Source organism: Cyclopterus lumpus, chromosome 14, assembly GCF_009769545.1.
Source record: "Cyclopterus lumpus isolate fCycLum1 chromosome 14, fCycLum1.pri, whole genome shotgun sequence".
In the NCBI taxonomy this organism is placed as follows: domain Eukaryota; kingdom Metazoa; phylum Chordata; class Actinopteri; order Perciformes; family Cyclopteridae; genus Cyclopterus; species Cyclopterus lumpus.
Genome location: NC_046979.1, coordinates 8,422,403 through 8,444,081, shown reverse-complemented (window position 1 = coordinate 8,444,081; position 21,679 = coordinate 8,422,403). Strand labels below are relative to the sequence as shown.

The following is a 21,679-nucleotide window of genomic DNA, read 5'->3' as shown; positions in this document are numbered from 1 at the left end:
TCTCTCACTTGTGAGCAAACTGGAGGGGGGCAAAATAATGTAAAGCACTGCATGATAAAGGAAGTTGATGATGAGTTCACTGTTAGAAAGGTACCTGAACAGGTCAGTGTTACTTACAAACGGCCACAAAATATAAGGATCACAAGAGTTTCATGCAGCTTATTTGTAGGCACATAGCTGAATACAGTGTTCAAAACTGGTTTGACATTATTAAAAGAATATCTAGCACAATATTTTTCAATCATGTGCACAACCCTAGTGATGCAGGAATACCAATAACACACTGTATAGTATTAACTTGACATTCTATTATATAATGCCAGCAGCAATATTGAATGCCCTTTAGTTCAAAGAGCTGCATCAAACAAATTATATTTCAAAAACCAGTAACAGTGTGTATGTATGGTCCCAAAGGGCATTTTGTCAAAGCACTGTTGACTTTGTGTAAGGTCTTGTTTCAGCCAATTATGATTTTTTTAAATCATTTTTTTTAGATCATGCAGAAACCTCTCTGTGTGTATGCACAATGAATGAAGGGTTGCTGGAAGGCGGCAGAGCCTGCAGATATGCATTGTATTAACCAATATGATGATCTCTGCATCAGTTTGGAATATAGTCTCACAGATATGAAAAGACTGCACCTTACATGGTTTCCATGCAATTATTTATTGTATCCTCTGCTTCTGCCACTCTTCAGTGTTATAGCTATGATGATCTGTTCCATAATGAGTAATGTTATTATACCCAAAAAATAACTAATGAGGAGGCCTTTCACCTTACTTCTCCATATATACAGTCATTGCAATGGGGGAACTACACTATAATTGAGTCATGCATGAGGGGCATATGCTCTTTAACAAGAGGTGCTCTTGAACTTATCATTTTTCAGTGGAAGAATGGGACTCATATGCGAGTGCTGCAATATGACGGAATTTTCCATCTTAGGGCTTGAGCTGAAAAAGTTGAATATAGTTCAACGCAGTGCAGATCACCTATTCATTTGGTAACCAATGAGTAACAAGATTGCGTTCCATCTCACAGCGTCTGCACTGGGCCCTCTGTTTCCCTGTCAGACCAAAATCTAACGGTTTGGGAAGCCATTAGCACATGTACACTTCTTTGTTGGGTTAGTGACTCATCTCGCACATCAGTCAATTCTAGGTTATTATGCCAGTTGGATTTCATAGAATGACTTTCATAGTGAAACTTATAAAGATGATCATGGCATGCATGCTGTTATGGGACATCCTTTGGTTAATTGTTCTATTTGATTTTAGTATTTCTCGAGTTGTGGCTGCAAAGATAACATTCATGTGACATTCGTCAAGCTCTGCTACACAAGTGCTGCATTTGATGAAAGCAAGACACCGTTGCACTGAGGCACAGGCTAATGCTACTGCACTGCAGCACCAGTCTGATATCAGTACAGAGATGACAAAGATTAAAAGAAAAGCACAAGAGTGTTGCCAAGAAATGGCACAAATGCATAAAAGCAAAATAAATTGCCACACCTCTGAAGATAATATTGATCCCCTCTGCCACAAAGGAACGACTCATCGTCTTGAACCTTTATCACAGCTGCATAAAGTATTAGGAGTAGTTGTATACTAAGTAGCACACCAAATAGAAAGAATAATAGAAAAAGCCTGTTTGACTTTACACTATTAAAGTCATAGTTGAGCCTTTAATCTGGGAATAGTGTTTCTTCCATATCACTGACATTTCTTCTAAACATGTTTTGATGGAGTTGATATTATTTCTTCCCTCTGGTCAAATAGCTATTGCTGGCTCTTTTCAAATGAAATAGATCTAATCCCTTTTTCATCCGCAGTTTATATCACTGCATTCTAACCCTGTACGACAGCATATAGAGTAACTACAAGAAGGGGACAGTGTTCGTGGTCTGCAAGCAAATTAAAACACCATTTAGACTCTAGTCCATGGGTCTCAATATGAATGTGGACCATGGGGACTATGTGTGATTGTTGGGAGCTCTGTACACATTCATGGATTGTGCCTTCTGTTTCAAATGCAGACTTGATAAAGTGAAGCTGTCAACGCCAGAGGAATGCCATAGGCTTGTCAGGCTTACTGTGTACAGCAGGTGGTTAGTGTGGTAATAATACATGCAGGCCAGGCTAATCCTTCTCAAACCTTCTTAGCCAGCTAATATGTCTCCCTTTTTCACCTCCCCTCTCCTCTTTATAGGTCAGCACAACTACCTGTGTGCAGGGAGAAACGACTGCATCATTGATAAGATCCGGAGGAAGAACTGTCCAGCCTGCCGCTTCAGAAAATGTCTCAAAGCCGGAATGAACTTGGAAGGTAAAACTGCGGACCCCACTTTTTAAATCACTTCAGGCTTCAATAAAACAGTTGGATATTGTAATGTGAGATATTTCCTGATACAAATTGTGTGGGAAGGATATAGCTACACCAGGGATTTGATTTAATTCTGTAGATGACATTGGATTGGAACAATTTGGAGCTGTAGAGGACTGTTAGCAATCCACCCACACCTTCCTGAGAAATTAATAATTACACCCTCACCAACGTTTTTGACAACTGACTTGTGGATTCATTCCTCCTACTATGATATTGCTTTGCTAGCTACTATGAGCTACAAGCTAATAGTCAAGTGTGGTTTTATGTGATGGATCCCCCAGGAATGGCGCCTTATTTGATGTGATAAATGCATGTATGAATCCACCAAGTGCAGTCATCAAAGATATTCATGCATTTCAGGATTTTAACTTTTATTTACTTTTGTGTGTGTATTTGGTAGATACCAACGATAATAGATAATAAACAATTGGCCCTGAATAGTGGCAAAGTACATAAGCACTTCTATACTGTGCAATATGTCAATCACACGGTAGCCACGCCCTAAAGCATACCCTGCTTTATTGTCTATTTTACTTTAAACAGGACCATAATTCCCTACATGAGCATTAAGCTGTATTGAAGATTACTTGACACTATTGATTGAAACCATAAATTCATGTTTACAATGTTTACTGTGGTAATAAATCAGGTGAGAAGTAGGGTAATTTTCTCATAGAGTTCTATGCAATCTGACTTCTTTTTGCAGGCAGAGTTGTCGCCCCCTGGTGGGCAGTAGAGAGAATGCACATTTTAAGGCACAGGATTATGACTTTAAAATTGTTCCTGTGACTAAGTAGTAGCTTGTTGAAATTCCCCATTAATTGAGTTTCATGTATTTGTCCCTGTGACGCATCCACCCACTATTTTCACTAACGCCTCCAGTATGTCTGGTTTCCACTTTAACCACAATCGCCCAAGTGATTGGCAAATGGGTCACATTAGTTTGAATGTGTCATGTCACCACACCTGCTAAAATGGTTGTCTGAGAATATTGGTTAGAATCATGTTTGTAGCTCAACATGTGTAAAGTACACTTAATTTTAATATACATACTAAGTATACTACCATAACTATAATGCTGTACACTATATGATGACTTGCAGTGAATTTTAGTTATCTGTTATGTAGCTTTCCAACTATGATGAAACTAAAGTCTATATAACAGGCATTAATAAAGCAATAGCTCTCCTTCTCTGTTGTAATAATTAGATCTGTGATATTCCTATTTAGTTAAAAGGCAGATCTTTGACAGAGATTTTCTTTTTAAAGATCACCTGCAAACTTTTTGATTTTTAGGGTTTTGGACATCTGTCAACATATAAGATATTAAAAGTGAAGAAATTGCCTATAGTCTAGTGCAATGCCAATACTGCTCCAGCTCTGTGGAAATGATGTCTTCTCAAGGAAAGCCTTGAAAATGTGAGCTCAGATATTCCACAGTGCTACAGCAACAATTCTAAAAATTGACAATTTTCTTTAGATGACCTCGAAAATCCCTGAAGTCTTGAATTTTATGTTCATGTTCTAGACATTTTGCTCCAAATAAAAGTTGGAGTGGCTGCAGTGTGGATCAACCACTGTTATTCACTCACAATTGTGAGTGAATGTGCTGCGCACGTGTGCTTGGTATGCAGGTGGGGCAGTATTAGAGCCTCCTGTCACATTGATCAATGCATCATCCACATCCAGTGCATTGATTGTCAGAGGTGAAAATATCTCCATATAGGGGGAGACTGGGAGAGGGATTTGATGGAGGTCAACGCATCAGCAGATAGACTCCCACCAGAAAGGCTCTTAGTTGCCATAGAAACGCCAGAAGAGGAAATTAAACAGAGGTATAGACTCGGGAAAAACATGTTTTTTTTTTAATGGTACCCTCTCATGTTAAGTGGGAGAAAATGTCAAAATGATGCACAGGTAGTCAACAATGTAGTCTTACTGTTCTAATAATATAAAACACGAGTAGCTCTGGGGCACTTTTATTTTGTCGATTTGGCTTTCAGACGAAAAAAGAAAGTAGCCCCCTAATCTACATTCTGTGTGGTATAATACAGCAATACATTGATTGATAAAAGGAAAGTGTATTACTTGTGTGGGCCAGCCAGCCTTGGTTGGTACATTAGCTGTAGGTTTGCTTGTCTGGCAGTTTTCATGGCCACACCTGTTTGTCTTTTGTCTACTTTCACTGATGTTCGGTGTTGTTTCTTGATTTTAAGACAACATGATGCGATCTCACAGGCAATGCAATATTTATTTCATGTTGTGTGCTATTAAGCTAGTTATTTATATTAATGTTAAGAGCCGAAAGGATTGTTAAATTCATTAATTAGTCGAGCTACAGAAAATGAATAGCAACTAACTTTGTTGCTAATATTCTATTCTGCTGCTTTGGTCTTGAACTTATTCTTCTGTGTGGCCTTTTATTGTTTAGATGCTGTTGGTTGTAAAATCTGAAATCGTACAGGCGGATCTCTTTAATGCCTGACGGATAATATAATGACTCACTTCTCACTAGTTCCACTTTTCATCTTTCCTTCCCTTTTTTTTTTCTCCTCCTCTTTCTCGCCGTGTCTCCCAGCGAGGAAAAACAAGAAGCTGACCAAGATGAAAGTTCCTACCATGCCTGTTCCAGTCATCCCCAGGCCCATGCCCCAACTCGTGCCCACAATGTTGTCTGTGCTCAAGGCCATCGAGCCAGAGGTCATCTACTCGGGCTACGACAGCACTCTGCCTGACACCTCCTCGCGGCTCATGACCACTCTCAACAGGCTGGGGGGACAGCAGGTCATCTCTGCAGTCAAGTGGGCCAAGTCACTGCCAGGTAATGAAAAGCTCCTCACCATGCGTCGCTTATGCTTTGATTTAGATGAATATCACTGCTCAAGCAAAGTGTGTCACTGGGAGTATTTCCAGCTTGTTATTGATACTAATGTGTGGTGAAGTGGGCCAAGTCGCTGATGGAAAATGAAACTGGTAGAGGGAATTGCATCACTTTTCGATCAAACGGAAAGTTTGCCTTTTTGATTACGAGACATTTAGTGCACAATGGCATAACTTTCACTTTTGCCTTCCAGGTAATGGAGCGTGTCCTCGTCATTGTTATTCTTGCTAAATGAAATTCAAGAACACGAGTAGCTGCAGGTTAACTAAAATACTGTAAAGAATATAATTTCCTATTTGGAAATAACCTCCGCTATGTCTATTTCCCTGATGTTTGTGACCGTGAGAGGGCAAACGCCCTCTTCCTTTACTTTTCACCCTCTAGCTCACCCACCATTCGTTTCACTTATTCTAACTGGGAACGTTGGTATTGGCAGTGGTAGAAGAAGACGGCTTACTCAAACACTTTTTTAAATGGAACTTAGCAGCATTCAAACTGAATATATACAGTATGTGTGTGTGTATATACATACATATATATATATATATATATATATATATATGTGTATATATATATATATATAATGTGTATGTGTATATAGGTATGTATATATGTGTGTGTGTGTGTATGTATGTATGTGTATATATATATATATATATATAAATGTATATATATATAAATGTATATATGTATATATATATATGTATGTATATATATATATAAATGTATATATGTATATATATATGTATATATATATATAAATGTATATATATATAAATGTATATATGTATATATATATATATATATGTATATATATATATGTGTATGTATATATATGTATATATATATGTATATATATATATATGTGTGTATATATATGTATATATATATATGTGTATATATATGTGTGTATATATATATATATATATATATATATATATATATATATATATATATATGTATGTATGTATGTATGTGTGTGTGTGTGTGTGTGTGTGTATACATGTACAGTTTGAATGCTGCCAAGTTCCATTTACACAAAAAGGGATTTTAACCACCCATGTTAGTTTCTGATCATGTGAAGGAAGGCACATGACTGGATAATCGCTCCAAGTATTTGCTCAGAGACTTTCTCTCCTCACTGCAATTGTTGCCATTGGTCAGACCAATTATTTAAGATCAGATGTCTCGTTGTTATTTTTAATTTTTTGCGGTGATCTTTCTGTGTGTGACTGAAAGATTTGAGCCAGATTTGTCCCTCATCATATGTGTGTGTGTGTGCATCGGGACGTCGGTTTAACTAGATCATCCCAAGGCCAAACTAAATGAATTAATGTTTGTGTTGTATCATTAGTATCATTGTACTGTATTGTATCATTCTAACCCACTTTATCTGACTTTCCTATAGGTTTCCGCAACCTGCACCTGGATGACCAGATGACATTACTGCAGTGCTCCTGGCTGTTCCTCATGTCCTTCAGTCTTGGTTGGAGGTCTTATGAGCAGTGCAACGGTAGCATGCTCTGCTTCGCCCCTGATCTCGTCATCAACAAGTGCGTACTGTTCAGTGCAGTCCTTTCTTCAGCAGGACCTTTAGTCAGACACTTTTGCTCATTTCAGGGTGTCAATCGGACTTCATCACTCACTCGTCCATCTATCGGTTCATCCTTCAGCTTGTCATGAATAGAAGTCGGGTAATTGGCTCTAGGCGCAGCACCATACAGTATATTAGTAATCTGGCAGTTTCTGTGTGTTAAGTGGTCAAATGGGATAAAAAGGTGCAGCCGTGGGCATTATGGACATCATAGGAAGTACATGGCTGCCTCCATTAGTGGAACTATGAGACAGACAAGGGATCTGAAGGCTTCTTTAGCTAGCTTAGCAAAACTACTGGAAGAGTCTAAAAGGGGAACAAATAGAATGGCTTTGATTATAGTTTTAAAATATAGCTACAAGCACCTTTTAAAGGTCACTGATTAACATGTTGTATCTCATTTGTTTAATCCCTGAAATCTCCATTTGTGTGTTTACAGGGAGTTACACGCTTTGAGCTGTTTTTTCCCTGCTTTCCATCTTATTGCTAAAAACAAGTCGAATCTAATCTAGTCAAAAGAAAGAAGAAAAAAAAAGTACATTTAATCAAAATATATTTTATTACTTTAGGGGACAACAAGTAATACACTTTTCCTTTCACCCAGGTAGGGTTAGTGAGGTTAGGTGAGTCTGTTCAGAATTGTAAGAGTTTACTATATTACGAAGAGTTCACCAAACCCAAACTCCCAGCTAATTCAATTCTAATTTTACAGTTTTTGGTATTATCAAAAATGTGATCCAGCTGTAAGTGTACCAGCTGCACTCAGGTACTGAATACCAAAAGCAAAGGAAACTACATGTGTGTGTCGCAGGAGTGATATACAAGTATACATGTATATATTTCTTTATAATTATAAGAAGAATAGTAGTGATTTATATATGTATAAGTTTTGTAAAGCACACAAAAAGCACAACCAGGAAAGTGTATTCCTCAAATAGGCAGAAGAGAATACATCAAATACATTCTGAACCAAAGAGTAAATAACCTTTTGAGCTACCTTGAAGCCACAGAGAGACAGCCCAGGTATAATTGCAGCGTGTTAATTACAAAAGCCACATTACTTAAAGAATCACTGGCTGCAGAAATTGATTGTGCTTTGAAATCTCTGTGCTTACCACAGTCTTTGTAGTCCCTTGAGGAAACCGGATAAAGCGGAGGCTCATCTCCCATTAGCTTATCTGCTTCTAGCTTTTGAAGGTCAGACTTTAAATTCTAAGGAAGGCAAGCAATTATCCCATTGTATCCATTATCTTTGATACTATTTAAACATCTTCACACTTTGGATGGCTTCTTGCTGATCCTTGCATATTAAGAGATAAATGAGTGTCCACAATGTGTGGGATGGTTAAATTGATGAGATGATCTAATGTAACCAAGAGAGAATTATCATTTTGCTGGAATTCGACAACTATTCAATTCATTTCAATTCAGTTTATTTTGTATAGCCCAATATCACAAATTACAAATTTGCCTCAGAGGGCTTTACAATCTGTACACATACGACATCCCTGTCCCAGGACCTCACATCGGATCAGGAAAAACTCCCCAAAAATAACATTTCACACGGAAAAAAGGAAAGAAACCTTCAGGAGAGCAACAGAGGAGGATCCCTCTCCCCGGATGGACAGAAGCAATAGATGTCATGTGTACAGAATGAACAGCATTACAGAGTTACATAAACACATTACATGAATATGACAATGTATGAATGGACCTCCAATCCATGAAACAGAAGGAGGTAGAGAGGAGGGGGGGCGGGGTGCATCAGCTACAACTACAGCTTCCATCTAGCGGTGGGTTGGATACAGATGTGACACAGGACCAGTGAAAATGGAAAAGCATTGCACCCGAATGCAATTACATTTCAATCCTTTAGCGCCGTGCATTTGCACTTTCTAGTTCTAGCAACCTGTCCTCTGTCCTCTGTTCTATTCACCGACCGGAAGCAGCATTGTTTATCTGCCTGGGCAAAATGGCAGCTGCAAGGCTGGCACAAGTGATTGCAGTTTAGCTCAACAGTTAAATAATGATTAACCCCGTAAACTCTCATGACAGAGCAGAGCAAATACTAAAGCGTTGCAGAATACTCTGCTGTCACTGACATCGATATAGATGAGGCTCTGTGTTGTGTTGGATAAAGGAATGACTGACAGGTTGCTGATGAAAATGAAAAATACACTTTGCGTGAGCCAAAATGTACTCAGGGAAAGGGCATGGCAGCATTTAAATGTAACTGCAATTTGGCGCACTCATTTTCTATTTTAAATTTACATTAGAATATTGTAAAGCGGAGTTAGTCTTTGAAAGTGAAATGTCAAATGGCTTTTGCATTTCCGTTCTAATAATGTCAGAGAACGTGCATGAAGGTACCTTTTTTAAAATGAAAATAGATTTTTAATAATCTAAAAATGCTCAATTCAATTTATAATATTGATATATTGCATTTTCAAATGTTAATTTACATTTTTTTAATATGTAACATCGTCAATGGACTTTTCCACTTTCCTTTTTAATATTGTCAGATAATTTCCACGATATAAGTGAAAGTGAAAATGAAAATTACATTACATGTCATTTAGCTGATGCTTTTATCCAAAGTGACTTACAATAAGTGTATTAAACCATGAGTCCAAACTCAGAACAACAAGAATCAAGCAAGTACAATTTCTTCAATAACGTTAAACTACAGAATACTACAGTAAGTGCCATTTAAGTGCTACTAAAGTGCTAAACAACAAAGTGCTATCGGTAAATTGCATTTTAATTTAAATGTTGACCCAATGAATGCATATGTTAGTGGGAAATGAAACAAATATTTTTGTGAGGTTTCATTTTTATTTGATCGTAGTCTGTGCAGTCACTCTCAAAGGACGCCTCAAATGGGGTGATAATAGTTGATGAAGGCCAAGAGGTCGTCAGCGGTGACACTGCAGTTTGTCCGAATGAATAGAGGACTCTAAGCCCAAGGCCATTTATCAGGTCAATGGGCTCTTGATCTTTCTTAGAGGTAGGAAGTGAGGTGTGAAAAACCATCGGGACAGATTTCACAGCCTGGATTTCTCCTTCATGGTCGTAGTGCTTCCCTGCTGGGGAAGTTTTTATAGACTTGAATAACAGGGTGAGTGAAATCAAGGCACTGTAAGTCTAATCTATGTGTCTTTGTTGTCTTTCTGTTCATCCCCCCCTCTGAATACACCTGCCCTACACCTCTCCCTTCTCCCTCGCCCTTTCTCTCTGTCTCTCTCCTTTCAGGGAGCGTATGAAGTTGCCCTTCATGAACGACCAGTGTGAGCAGATGCTTACGATCTGCAACGAGTTTGTGAGACTGCAGGTGTCCTATGACGAGTACCTGTGCATGAAGGTCCTGTTGCTGCTCAGCACAGGTAATGAAACGCACTTTCTAGTTCTAGCAACCTGTCCTCTGTCCTCTGTTCTATTCACCGACCGGAAGCAGCATTGTTTATCTGCCTGGGCAAAATGGCAGCTGCAAGGCTGGCACAAGTGATTGCAGTTTAGCTCAACAGTTAAATAATGATTAACCCTGTAAACTCTCATGACAGAGCAGAGCAAATACTAATTTATTTTTTACATTGCATGAACTATGCAACACTGCTGCAGCCTTCTCATGGTAATGTCAGGTAGGCTCACTTTGTCGCAGCAGGGTAATATATCGAGTGGAATAAACCGCACAGTAAATGCAAAGGTTCAGCAGTAATGATGATGATGATGATGAGGATGGACGAGTGAACATGTGTGCTGGCTGCAGACATGTTCTGTATCTCAGTGGCACCTGCAGGCAGGTACGGAAGCTGTGAATGGATGAATCTCTGAGTGCTGATGCTCTGTGCCTCATTGATCAAATCTATCATTAAGTATTTCAGTTCTTCGGTCGAGTAACGGTCAAAGCAAACGGTAGCATGTTTCTGGAGTCTATTTAAAAAAAAAAATGGCAATAATAACACTTCATTGCTACAAGCTGTTTCAGTCAAAAGATGATTTTTGTAACAACCTTATCACCCAGTTTCCTAAGCTTTCCTGGAAACTGTTTTTCTGTGAAAGTACAGTCTGATCATCTTCTGTAGCTACTGTTTCAGTTGAACAGATCTTCAAGTGTCCAACAGGTACTTCTCTGTAGACATTTCGTATCCCCATTAACAGTGAGCTGCCTCGTCTTGCAACCACATTTTTGCTTCAGTTGCTGAAAAGTATAAAATGCACTGACTAAGAGTTAAATTAGTTAATCTCTGTGGATAAAATACAACTTTTCTGTTTGGCTTGCGATGTCAAAGAGGTCAAATGTTTAGCGGCCTTTACGTTTCTTACTTTCTGAAGAGGTAAATTAATAGTTATAAAACCAGTGGGCTACCAGTTGAGCTTTGTAATAAACACATTTCAAAGCTGCACATAGCTTTATATGAAGCAGTATTTGCTGAAGAGGAGAGCACTCTCACTGAACGGTAGGGAAAAGATGCACTTGAGAGGCTCGTTCTGCAGGGAAATTACATTCCATACAGAGCTTTCATTTTAGTGCTATTTCCATTTGTTCCCCTAAGGAACGGAAATACTGGTGGTGTGAGCCGTTTTAATCATTTCTCATACACGTAAATTAACATTGTCATTTGTTTATACTGTTTCACATGCCTGTTAGGTTCAGAAAGCAAACTGTATTTGCTGCACAGTTGACATCTGCACCACAGAATTAATAGAATAAAAAAATACATTAAAAAAATGGGTCATAGTAGCTCTTTTCTACGGACACCCTAAGCATTGTTAAATAAACATATCACATTTAGTTATTATTTTAGAGCTGGAAAGCAATCTGTTTTTTGGCCAAACCCTTCACATAATGAAGAGGCCAGAGAGCACGTGCACTGCGGTATCTCCCATTTATCTGATTATGTAAGTCAGAGAGTATTTCAACCCCGTCTTGCCCTCTGTCGTTGCATCATCTTGATGCCAGTTACTGTGGAGCTGCCTGCTACAAGCCAGGCACCAGACGGACAAGGAGTCTGCGATGTGTAGACACGGTCGTTATGACGTCTGTATATTTATATTATTCAGCTGTTCTAGCAGTGACCAGCACAGTCCAACTATTCACTTGAGTTCTTTCAAATACATTGTACTGGCTGAGTTTGTGATTTTTTTTCTTCTTTTTTTAGGTTTATGTTATTTACAGCTCCTCTTAGATTCTCATCCAGCCCACTACACACTACACAGTAGCTATTGGTGTAATCTTTTAGTTATGCATATGTTCCACTGCCCACAGCGTTCTGGTTAGGAGGTGCTTACATATGTGGAGGTCCTTGTTGGGGTTCCACTCAGTAAGTTTTAATTAATTATTAACGGTGTGATTGTTTGTTACCGGAGACAACAAGAGAGCAGAGACACATTGCATTTATAGACGTGAACACAATGCATGACCTCTTCTTAGACTATCAAAGTAACAATATCCTGATCAGATTTTAAACTGTTTCATATCATATTAAGAGGGGCCACTCGATAATCTTTTTTTATTTTTCTTCATTTTATTTTGAGTTCTGCCATTGCCAGCTAACTTGTATATTGACGTGTCTCTTGGTCTGTTTGTGTGTGTGTGTGTGTGTGTGTGTGTGTGTTCGTGTTTCTTTTCTACGTGTGCGTGCACAGTACCAAAAGACGGCCTGAAAAGCCAGGCGGTGTTTGACGAGATCAGGATGACGTACATCAAGGAACTGGGAAAAGCCATTGTCAAGAGAGAGGAGAACGCTAGTCAGAACTGGCAGCGCTTCTACCAGCTAACTAAGCTACTGGACTCCATGCAGGAGGTTAGAGGAACAAAGCCACATACACTGATTTAAACCACATGCTTGATGTTTTTCCTCGTCTTGTTTCTGTATAGGATTTGCTACATGTTTTAGATCTGAAAGCAAATATGTATAGAGCATTTTACCAGTACGATAGGTTCTTTTGACATCATCTTTTTTATATCAGCCAGGCTTTTGCTTTCATATCTTGCGGTTCAAGTGCATCAGGTTCAGCTGAGTTCCTCGCTAATTAGTGTACAACCTTGAAGAATACACTCATAGATCCTTTATCTTCCAATCAAATCTGATACAAGTGTTCTCTGCTAATCGTCTGTACAGACTTGTATAGCAAAAGTTAAGACCTACCGTATATAGACCACGGACTAATTTAGGGTGAATCATGCACATATTTAGTTTTTTAAAATATCTAATATGTCTCTCTGCCTCCCTTGATGTCTTCCCCAGATGGTCGAGGGTCTTCTCCAGATCTGTTTCTACACTTTTGTGAATAAAACCCTCAGTGTGGAATTCCCAGAGATGCTGGCAGAGATCATAACCAACCAGATACCAAAATTCAAAGACGGGAGCGTCAAGCCTCTGCTGTTTCATCAGAAATGACTGCCTTAAACTGTGAAGCGATGCCTTAAGTCCCGCCCTGCCCATGTACCTCTTCGGGGCCCCAAGCTTTTGCCCCAAGCCCTAAGCCTTTTGCCTGACCTGCCTCCCCAATCACTAGAGTTCAATTGCTTGGTTTTCCCTGGCCCCCTTTAGGAATCAGCCACACCTCCCTCCTGATCTCGGAGCACAATACTTTTTCATGCCTCCCAACCTGGTACCAACCTGGTTGGGCCAAACTAGGGTAGGACATCCAACCACCGACCTGTTGCCCTTTTTCTTGACTAACCAAGAAGCAATTGTCCTCCAGGGGAAATACGTTGGCTCTGAATGTCTTGTGGACAGGAGGCATTTAGCGGGATCTATTTGTTTCAAATAAATGTTCCTAACCCCCTCACCCTTTTCCTCCGTCCAGGGTCTGTCCTCAGGTTTCTGATGCCGTTTCTGTTGGTGGCGGCCTGCCTCCAGCGTTTTATTGCTGTTTTACTGATGAGCTTACCCCCCCCCCCCCTCATCATGACACCTAACATACTGTCCGACTCGCCGGATGAGTAGCCTATTGAAGCTCCCTGATGCTCCTCTGCTCACCTGCCCAGCTTGTCTCTGTTTGACCGCCCCATCTCAACTGCGCAGAGAATGTAGTGAGTGTTTGCTTTATTGTGGTTTCCAGAGGACGCTTGGCAATGAAAGAGATAGACAAAAACACAGACACATTTTGAACATACTCGGACATAAGAGAATCTTTGTTCTCTTCTTCTTCTGGACCCAAGGACAAAGAGGACAAACTGTTTTCAGCTGTGAATCATCATGACCAATGGAAGAAAAACAACAGCTGTTGGGGGAATATTATATTATATTTTATGCAGACACGCATTTTCTGACCACACATGCAAAAGACAAGCTTGCACACACACACACACACACACACACACACACATTCAAAGTATTCACAGACACATTCACTCAATAAAATGTTTACACAGGGATTCTGACAAGGGAAAAACAGTGCCTTTTTAGCTTTTAAAGCTCTTCATAGCCATCCTCTCTAAACCGTGTTTTTTTTGCATATGAATCTAACCTTGACAAACACATTTTTAATGTTTTTTTCATGCTGGCAATTTCTGTTTTCTTTCCAAGCAGTCGTTTTTGGTGTTTTTTATTCTGGGCAACTCTCTCTGCTCTGTTCCTCAGACATGTATGTAAGAAGGCCGCCTATGGTACAGCTTAAAAATGCGTAGAGTAGTATGAAATATTAAGATCATAGAAAGTTTGAGAATCACAGAAAAAGACAGGGAGAGTGTACAAATGTAAATGTTGTTTGAGTACCAAAACACATTTCATGTGTGTCTCTTTTTCCAATTAGTATGACATTGTTACACAAAGTTACAGTAACCAGATTATATCAACAAATGTAATGTTGAATACACATCGAAATACTTTACCAAGGTCGTGACAAGCTGCAACCACACTGGTGCTAAATGGACACCACTGGAATTATACAAGGCATATCTGATGTTTTGTAATATTTAGACTTAAACATTATGATTTAGATCTTGGAATAATTAATGATTTAATTTGTTTTATGGTCTTTTTTTCCCGATGCAATCACACAGGTGGGGTTTAAAGAACTAAATTGTGAGGCTTCTGTGTGATGGTAAATAGCCATAATGATTCATGCAAGTCAAAACCGTCCTTTCATTACCGGATGTAATCGTACTGAGCTTCTAGTTTAGTTAATGGTTTCATACAACTTTATTTTAAAACAGGGTTTTATGAATTTACCTGTCCGTTCTGACCCAGGAAAGTCAAATGATGTCACGGTGTATGTTAAGGTTATTTGCTAGACAATTCTCAACCCTCTAAAAAGTGTATTAACTGACTTAACTTTTATTTTCCAGACATAATTAACTTCAGCATGTACTCCTCATATGTAAACACAAATAATATGATTTGTGACAAAAGCATTGTTTCACTCAAAATACAATTTTTAATTAAATATAGACTGGAGTATATATATATATATATATATATATATATATATATATATATATATATATATATATATATCTCAAATTGTTTGCACAAACAAGAAGTGGTTTATTAAGTTGTTGAGCTAAACATGGCTGAAAAGGTAATTATATTATTGACATGTATATCTATATCTATATATATTTGTTTTGTATATGAGATATGAAAATAGAGACACTCATATTCTAGGGAACCCCCCTGTCTGTTGCACAAGATGTCACCTCTAAAGTTGAAATATTTTTGGAAGAAGATGCAGTTTGGTCTCAATAATTTGTGAATCAAAGCTCAGGCTATGAGTGTAAACATCACTTTGATGTGTTCCACCAGTGCCAAATGTTAAGTCAAGTTTTTAAAAGTCTTTTCCTCGAGATGTGAACGAGTGATTATTCAGTTGTTACCTGGTTTTTGTAATTTTGCTTGAGGGTGCTCATTTCAGAGAAAGATATTAGTTCAGTGTCACACCTACACCAGCGTGAAAGTACGGATTGTTATCGAGAGGCTTTGTTTTGGAGAAGCACAAACTATTGTATATATATATATATATATTTTTTTTTTTTTTACAGGTGGTGGTCAGCATTTGGTACATTTCTAATGTAAAACATGTTTGTACCAGCTTATGTAATGACCGATGACCCCCCCCACACACACACACACACACACACACACTCTATCCCCTACCCCCATCTATCGCCCTCGTCGCTCTATTTTACTCAGTGCAACAGCGTAAAATATTATGACCCATACAGCTATTCAGCTGTTTACTCTGAATGGTACTCCTCCACGGTGCATAACTCTGAATGGCAGTTAAGAGACCAGGTAGTAGGTTGCCATGGATACTGGTCATTGGTGTGTTGCTTTCAGCTCTTAGCACAGCAGTCTTTGGACAAGCCACTAGTCAATAAGATGAATAATGTTTTCTTAACCATTCAGTCAAAGGATGGCCACTCAGTCGTGTTGTCTGATGTAAAGAACATAGGTTTGATGCCCCTAACGTCCATGTTGATTATTATGGGGAAGATTTGATTGTCTTATTTGTTTGGGTGACTTTGGCATACAGTATTACAGTTGTTTCCAGGTGGTGGTGCCTCAGAAAACCAGCTTTAACGTTTAGATGTAACCATATCCATGCTCATTCTAAAGGGCCATAGGTGTATATAGCAGCGCCGACATATCCAGTGTAATGTAAACAGTGTCTATTATTACAAAATATTTTTACATGGACGTAATCTCAATACTTTTTTCTCTTTTACCTTTCAACGACATGTAAAGGCCTTTCGAAGGGGAGACAGAGAGCCATAGAAATAGACTTGAGATCAGGAAATAGATGAACCCTTAACAAATGTCAATGCTTTTGGAGATTGATCTATTGTAAAAAAAAATATATATATATATTAAAAAAATTAAATATAAAAAGAAAATGAAAAAAAAAACTTTTTTTTCCTCTGCGATTTTGAATAAATCAGCTTCATCCACTTTGTTATTAATAATTTTACCTAATCCTTTTTGTACATTGAGAGTCAAGAAAGTAAATATTTTTTTCCTGTTGGTTTGTGTTTGATAAAGGTAGACGTGTTGAATACATTAGGAAATGTTAAACATGTTTGTCTTGTGAAGTAAATGTAAATTCTACGAGTCAATGGGAATGTCAATATGAATGCTCACTGTGTTTTAAAGTTATATGGAAACGAAGGAGAGGGAGGGGTGGAAGGTCAGATAGACTGGAGGAGGTTTTTGAGTTATATAAGAGTGACCAAAGCAGAAGAGAAGAAAAAAGATTTAACAAACGAAAAGAAGTATTCAAGCAGTTACATTTTAAGTAGCACTTATTATCCAACTTCTTGTACTTCATCTTTTTTTTGAAAGGTATCTTTTGTAAATGTCCAGGCTTTTGGATCCCATGTATATTGCTGTGAGGATTTACTGGTCACTTTAAAATAGAAAAACATAAAAAAAAAAAAGGTTGAACCTCCGCGTGAAAGTATATCTACCAGAGCCTGATGGAATTGCACTACCCTCATACTGGTTGATAAAGTCTATTTTGTATAAAATACATGCAAATATTATCTTTAAAGATTAAGGGCAGATCATGTTTCACTGGTACATATGGCTATGGCTTTCATTGGTCTGTTTTGTTCGTATTTCAGTTATTTAATTGTAATCCAATGTAAAAACAAACAAAAAATATAAAGATGTTTGTTGAAAAAAAACAATAGTTTGTTTTGCTTCTGTATTACACCTCTTCTGTAGTCAGTGTCGATATTTTCACCTATTTGATTAAATGTTGAATTAAGTTTTCTGAGTTGTTCTTTGACGTTGGATTTGACATTGTGTTGGTAACAACTCGGATTATGTTTTTGTCATCACTGGTTGAAGGTGGAGATTCGGAAGAACTGATTTCTCTTTAGTTCAAACATCTGACACAATAAAATTTCCTGTTTTTCAATGCTCACATCCAGTGGTTTTATTTTTCCTCTCAAATTTCCGATGTTAAAAACAACTTTACCTTTAAACAACACTTTAGCATATGTACTGAAGTGTAAAAATTAAAAAATCTAAATCAATAGTTGATTATTTTGGGAAATACACTTATTGACATGTCATTGAATAGTATGTCATTGTCAAAGTATAGAACGCCATAAGAATCTCACAAAACCTCAACATGATGGTATGTCTTACAAAAAAGTTATAGCTTAGTATGTCACACGAATATCATAAGTAACAAGCAAAGAATGACTAAAAAAGTTCGTAGTGTGCCATGAAAATATATTTGTGTCATAAAAGTCATTATAGTAAGTAATAAAAAGATGTCATTAAAAAGTCTTTGCCTAGTCATATAGTACACCGTGACAATTTCACAATGAATTCTGTCAAAGTTGTCATCTTACCTCATAGAATACCTCATAAAATATGAAGTACGTCGTAAAAACAGTCAGTGTAGTATGTCGAAAAAAGGTCATGAAAAAGTCAGACTTTGCTCAGGAAGGTCCCTAACTGAGTGAAATGAACAGGAAGTATCAAAGTGGCCGCCGTGATAAGAGCTGTTTGAATTCTCTAAATGCCAAGGAAAGGAGCTTCAATGCTTCCTTTATTAGCTCCTTCAGCGGAGGAAACACTGGACCTTCCTTTACGAAAGGAAATTAGATCATTCTGCCCCATAATTCTTTGCGGTGGCAACATTTAAAGTGACTCACCATTTGGCGGTTGACCGACAAACGCAGATCATATAAATAACCGTTGCCATAACTTGGAAATGTTTAGAAGTTGTGAACTCAATCTGTTAAACATGTTAAACTACGAACGTTACTTTGCTGTTGCTGAAAACTGATCAAAACTATGACTGCTATTTGATCGGCTCTCTTTCTTTTCTTTTACTTCAGTTACAGATGTGGAACCTGAGCTTTGATTAAAAAAAAAAACTAAAAAAAACTGGACAAGCTTCAATAACGAAACGAAATGTTTGATGAATAAATCGGTGTAATATAGTCTCTGCTTGCATTCCTCTGATTTCATGTGTTTTAATGTTCCACCTTTAATCCTTTATGTTGTTGTGTAAATGTAATTTACAAATCTGAAAACCAGAGTCCCGTCCTCTTCGTTCATCTTTTTCCTTTTACGTCTCCATGCTTCCACTGGCAACTGCGTATTTAACATCACATTGCTATGAATTGTGGGTAATTTTCCTTGGGCAAAGTCTGCATCTAATGCCGACTTACAGATCGTGTCCATGAAGGGCTCCAAATGTCTGCCGGAGACTCCAACACTCAATGAGTAGACAGTGGGACAGAACTAAACCTGGAGATTGGGATTGGGCCCTAAACACAGCGGAGGTCTTTTCCTAACTCCTCATGAATTCTCCTTCCCATCTTTCCTTGACCCCGTGACGTTTTCCACCGCAGGTCAAGGAAAAGTGGTTATAGATGTTAGGAGGTACTTTTTTGACTATTCGACCGCAACCAAAAAAGAAACCATCAAAAATGTATAAAATACTCTTGGCAGTTTAATTTATTGTTGGAAATCCATAGAAATTGTTTTAGTTCATTTTTGGTAAAACATGTCACTGTTGGAGACGCTGGTGTGACTTATTCAACACTGCAGTCACATTAAAATACAAAGGAAACCCTAAAATATGCGTGAATACAGCCAAAGTCTAGATATTCAGACACTTCATTTGAAATAAACCAACAACAAAACCAGCTGCAGCTGTTGAACATTAATCTTTATTCCGCAAAATCTTGTCAATTCACCAAAACATCTGAAAGAATATTTAAGGCTGTAGATAGACTTAAATGGTACAAAAATCTGGGCAACAAAGACAAAATTAAGAAATTAAGTTAGTATGCTAAAAATATAAAATTTCATAATTAAAAAACATTATACCTTATCAAATGCTGTGTATCTATTTACAATGACAATAAACACCTCAAAATGAATACAGTTCAAGATTGAGTCTTTAAGAAACTCTCATAAATTAGAAGTTCAGATATGAACAAAGTAGTCTCATTTCACATTTAAGCTTTTTTTTTTGTTTACCCTCCCATTTTATTTTCCTCTTAAAAAGCTAAGACAGTCTGTCCTCAAAAACAAAAACAAACACAAAACAGCAAAAAGCTTTGATGCAGATGTTCACCAAGTGGTTTAAGATTTAAAAAGTTCAGCTTCGATTAATGAAATGAGGACTTGCATTGGAGCCCCAAAGCAGACCAGCATGCAAATACATATGAGCAATTCTGAAAAAATTTAGGTTTTCTGCATTTCATTCACTTTATACATGAGCTTCCTAAATGTCAATATCAGATAAATACATCGTTAGCAATGAGAAAAAGCAAAAAGGCCCTTGTGTTGGGTCATGATGTACATGGCGAATTGTATTGTATTCTTTTGCTTCTTTTGTTTAGGCTCACTCTATGCTGATGAAGATTAAATAATCCACAGCGAAGCAACTGATTGAATACGTATAATGGTTAAAAATATGATCGATCGTATGCATTTCTGAAACAAAGTTTAAAAAGCAACATCGATAGTTTGGTTCTGTGGTGTAAAGAATACAACATCCTGGAATGGTGCAAACATGACGCAACACCAGATCAGATACTTGGATCGAATTATTTCCAACAATTAAAACGCATCACATCCAGGGAAGCAGAGCGAGGCCTCGCAGCAGGAATCAGTCGTCACTCCAACGCTGCATTTGAAACCACCGATCTGCTTGTGGAGCTCGTTTGAAATTGTTCACATTTTTCGTGAGGGACCTGAAGGGAGAGGCACAATGGTGCAGGATATAAACCCAACGATGACCTTTTTGGCGAACTGTTTTTTTTTTTTTCGAGGCGACCTCAACCTGCAATGATCTGCCCCCGGAGCTCCTGCTGCTGAACTGGAGCTCTGCAACATTAGCCAGGTCGAGTCTTGTCCTGGGGAATTACCGGACCGCACACAGCAACACATCTACAGCCGTACAACCACAACCTAATAATTTAAACCGGTCCCCTAATGATAATCATTCAAACAGCTCACAGTGAGGACCTGAGCTAGCGAGTCCAGAGTTAAAGGCCACTTGCTTTTTAACCCGTTCCCTGTCATCATCTCCACAAGAAGATTTTCTTTTTCTGGCTGATAAAAAGAGGAGATTCTGAGGCAATGGCAGTGCAGTTTGAAGTAATACATCTCAGAAATATCAACTCATTTATACATGTGATTTTCTTCATCATGTGATATACATGATGGCCTACATGGAACTACATGCCGAGGCCTGGTGATACATTAGAAGGTTAATCATTGGTTAACCTTCCTTCCCTCCCGCCCCCACCACATCCTTTTCACCAGGACTTGGGAAGTCTTCCACACTAACCTAATAACAGCCATAGTGAGACTCATCTTTTCTTCTTCTTTTCCAGTGCAATTCATAGCTCTCCCCTTCGGTCCATTCCATATGGTTCTGATTGGTCCAGTTTCATTTTCCAGTCAAGTCAAGACACGAGAGGCCTCATCGACCACGGTGCAGTCCCTTTTAATATACAATCTAATAGTTGGTTCAGTTTTGTGTAGTCAAATCCATAGTCCAGTTTGGTCAACTCCCGCCCAGTATCATCCAGTCTTTGTTGGCCCTGAACTATAAAAACTCCAAATAGTTTTCTGGTATCAATCCTGTTCGGCCGTCCAGAGTCCCTTCCAGCCAACCGGGCTCCCTGGAGGAATGAACTGGAGAGGTGGGAACATTGATTTAGTTTAAACATTACAAGATGAATGAGGAACATATTCATAAATATGTGGGACAAACACATGTACACGAGCACATGCACTCAGAGAGTGTGAAAAAGAAAGGTTGGAGGAATGGGAGTTAGGAGCCAGACGGCAATAACTGAAAACAGGGCAGTCACATGTTCCTCATTATCT

At 38.2% G+C, this 21,679-nt stretch overlaps 2 protein-coding genes across 5 annotated transcripts in view; one reads left to right on the top strand and one right to left on the bottom strand.

Moving 5' to 3' along the window:
- Positions 1-13,261, top strand: part of LOC117742946 (glucocorticoid receptor-like) — a 51,116-nt gene extending 37,855 nt beyond the window's left edge. For both annotated transcript variants that reach the window (XM_034550627.1, XM_034550626.1), the window contains 6 exons: positions 2,209-2,325; positions 4,964-5,206; positions 6,675-6,819; positions 10,113-10,243; positions 12,507-12,664; positions 13,109-13,261. In XM_034550627.1, coding sequence (XP_034406518.1) covers positions 2,209-2,325; positions 4,964-5,206; positions 6,675-6,819; positions 10,113-10,243; positions 12,507-12,664; positions 13,109-13,261 — 947 coding nt within the window. The remainder of the gene's footprint in view (positions 1-2,208; positions 2,326-4,963; positions 5,207-6,674; positions 6,820-10,112; positions 10,244-12,506; positions 12,665-13,108) is intronic.
- Positions 13,262-19,484: 6,223 nt separating this feature from the next.
- Positions 19,485-21,679, bottom strand: part of LOC117742263 (rho GTPase-activating protein 26-like) — an 80,068-nt gene continuing 77,873 nt past the window's right edge. For all 3 annotated transcript variants that reach the window (XM_034549369.1, XM_034549372.1, XM_034549371.1), the window contains exon 25: positions 19,485-21,484. In XM_034549369.1, the coding sequence (XP_034405260.1) occupies positions 21,396-21,484 (89 nt within the window). In that variant the 3' untranslated portion in view covers positions 19,485-21,395. The remainder of the gene's footprint in view (positions 21,485-21,679) is intronic.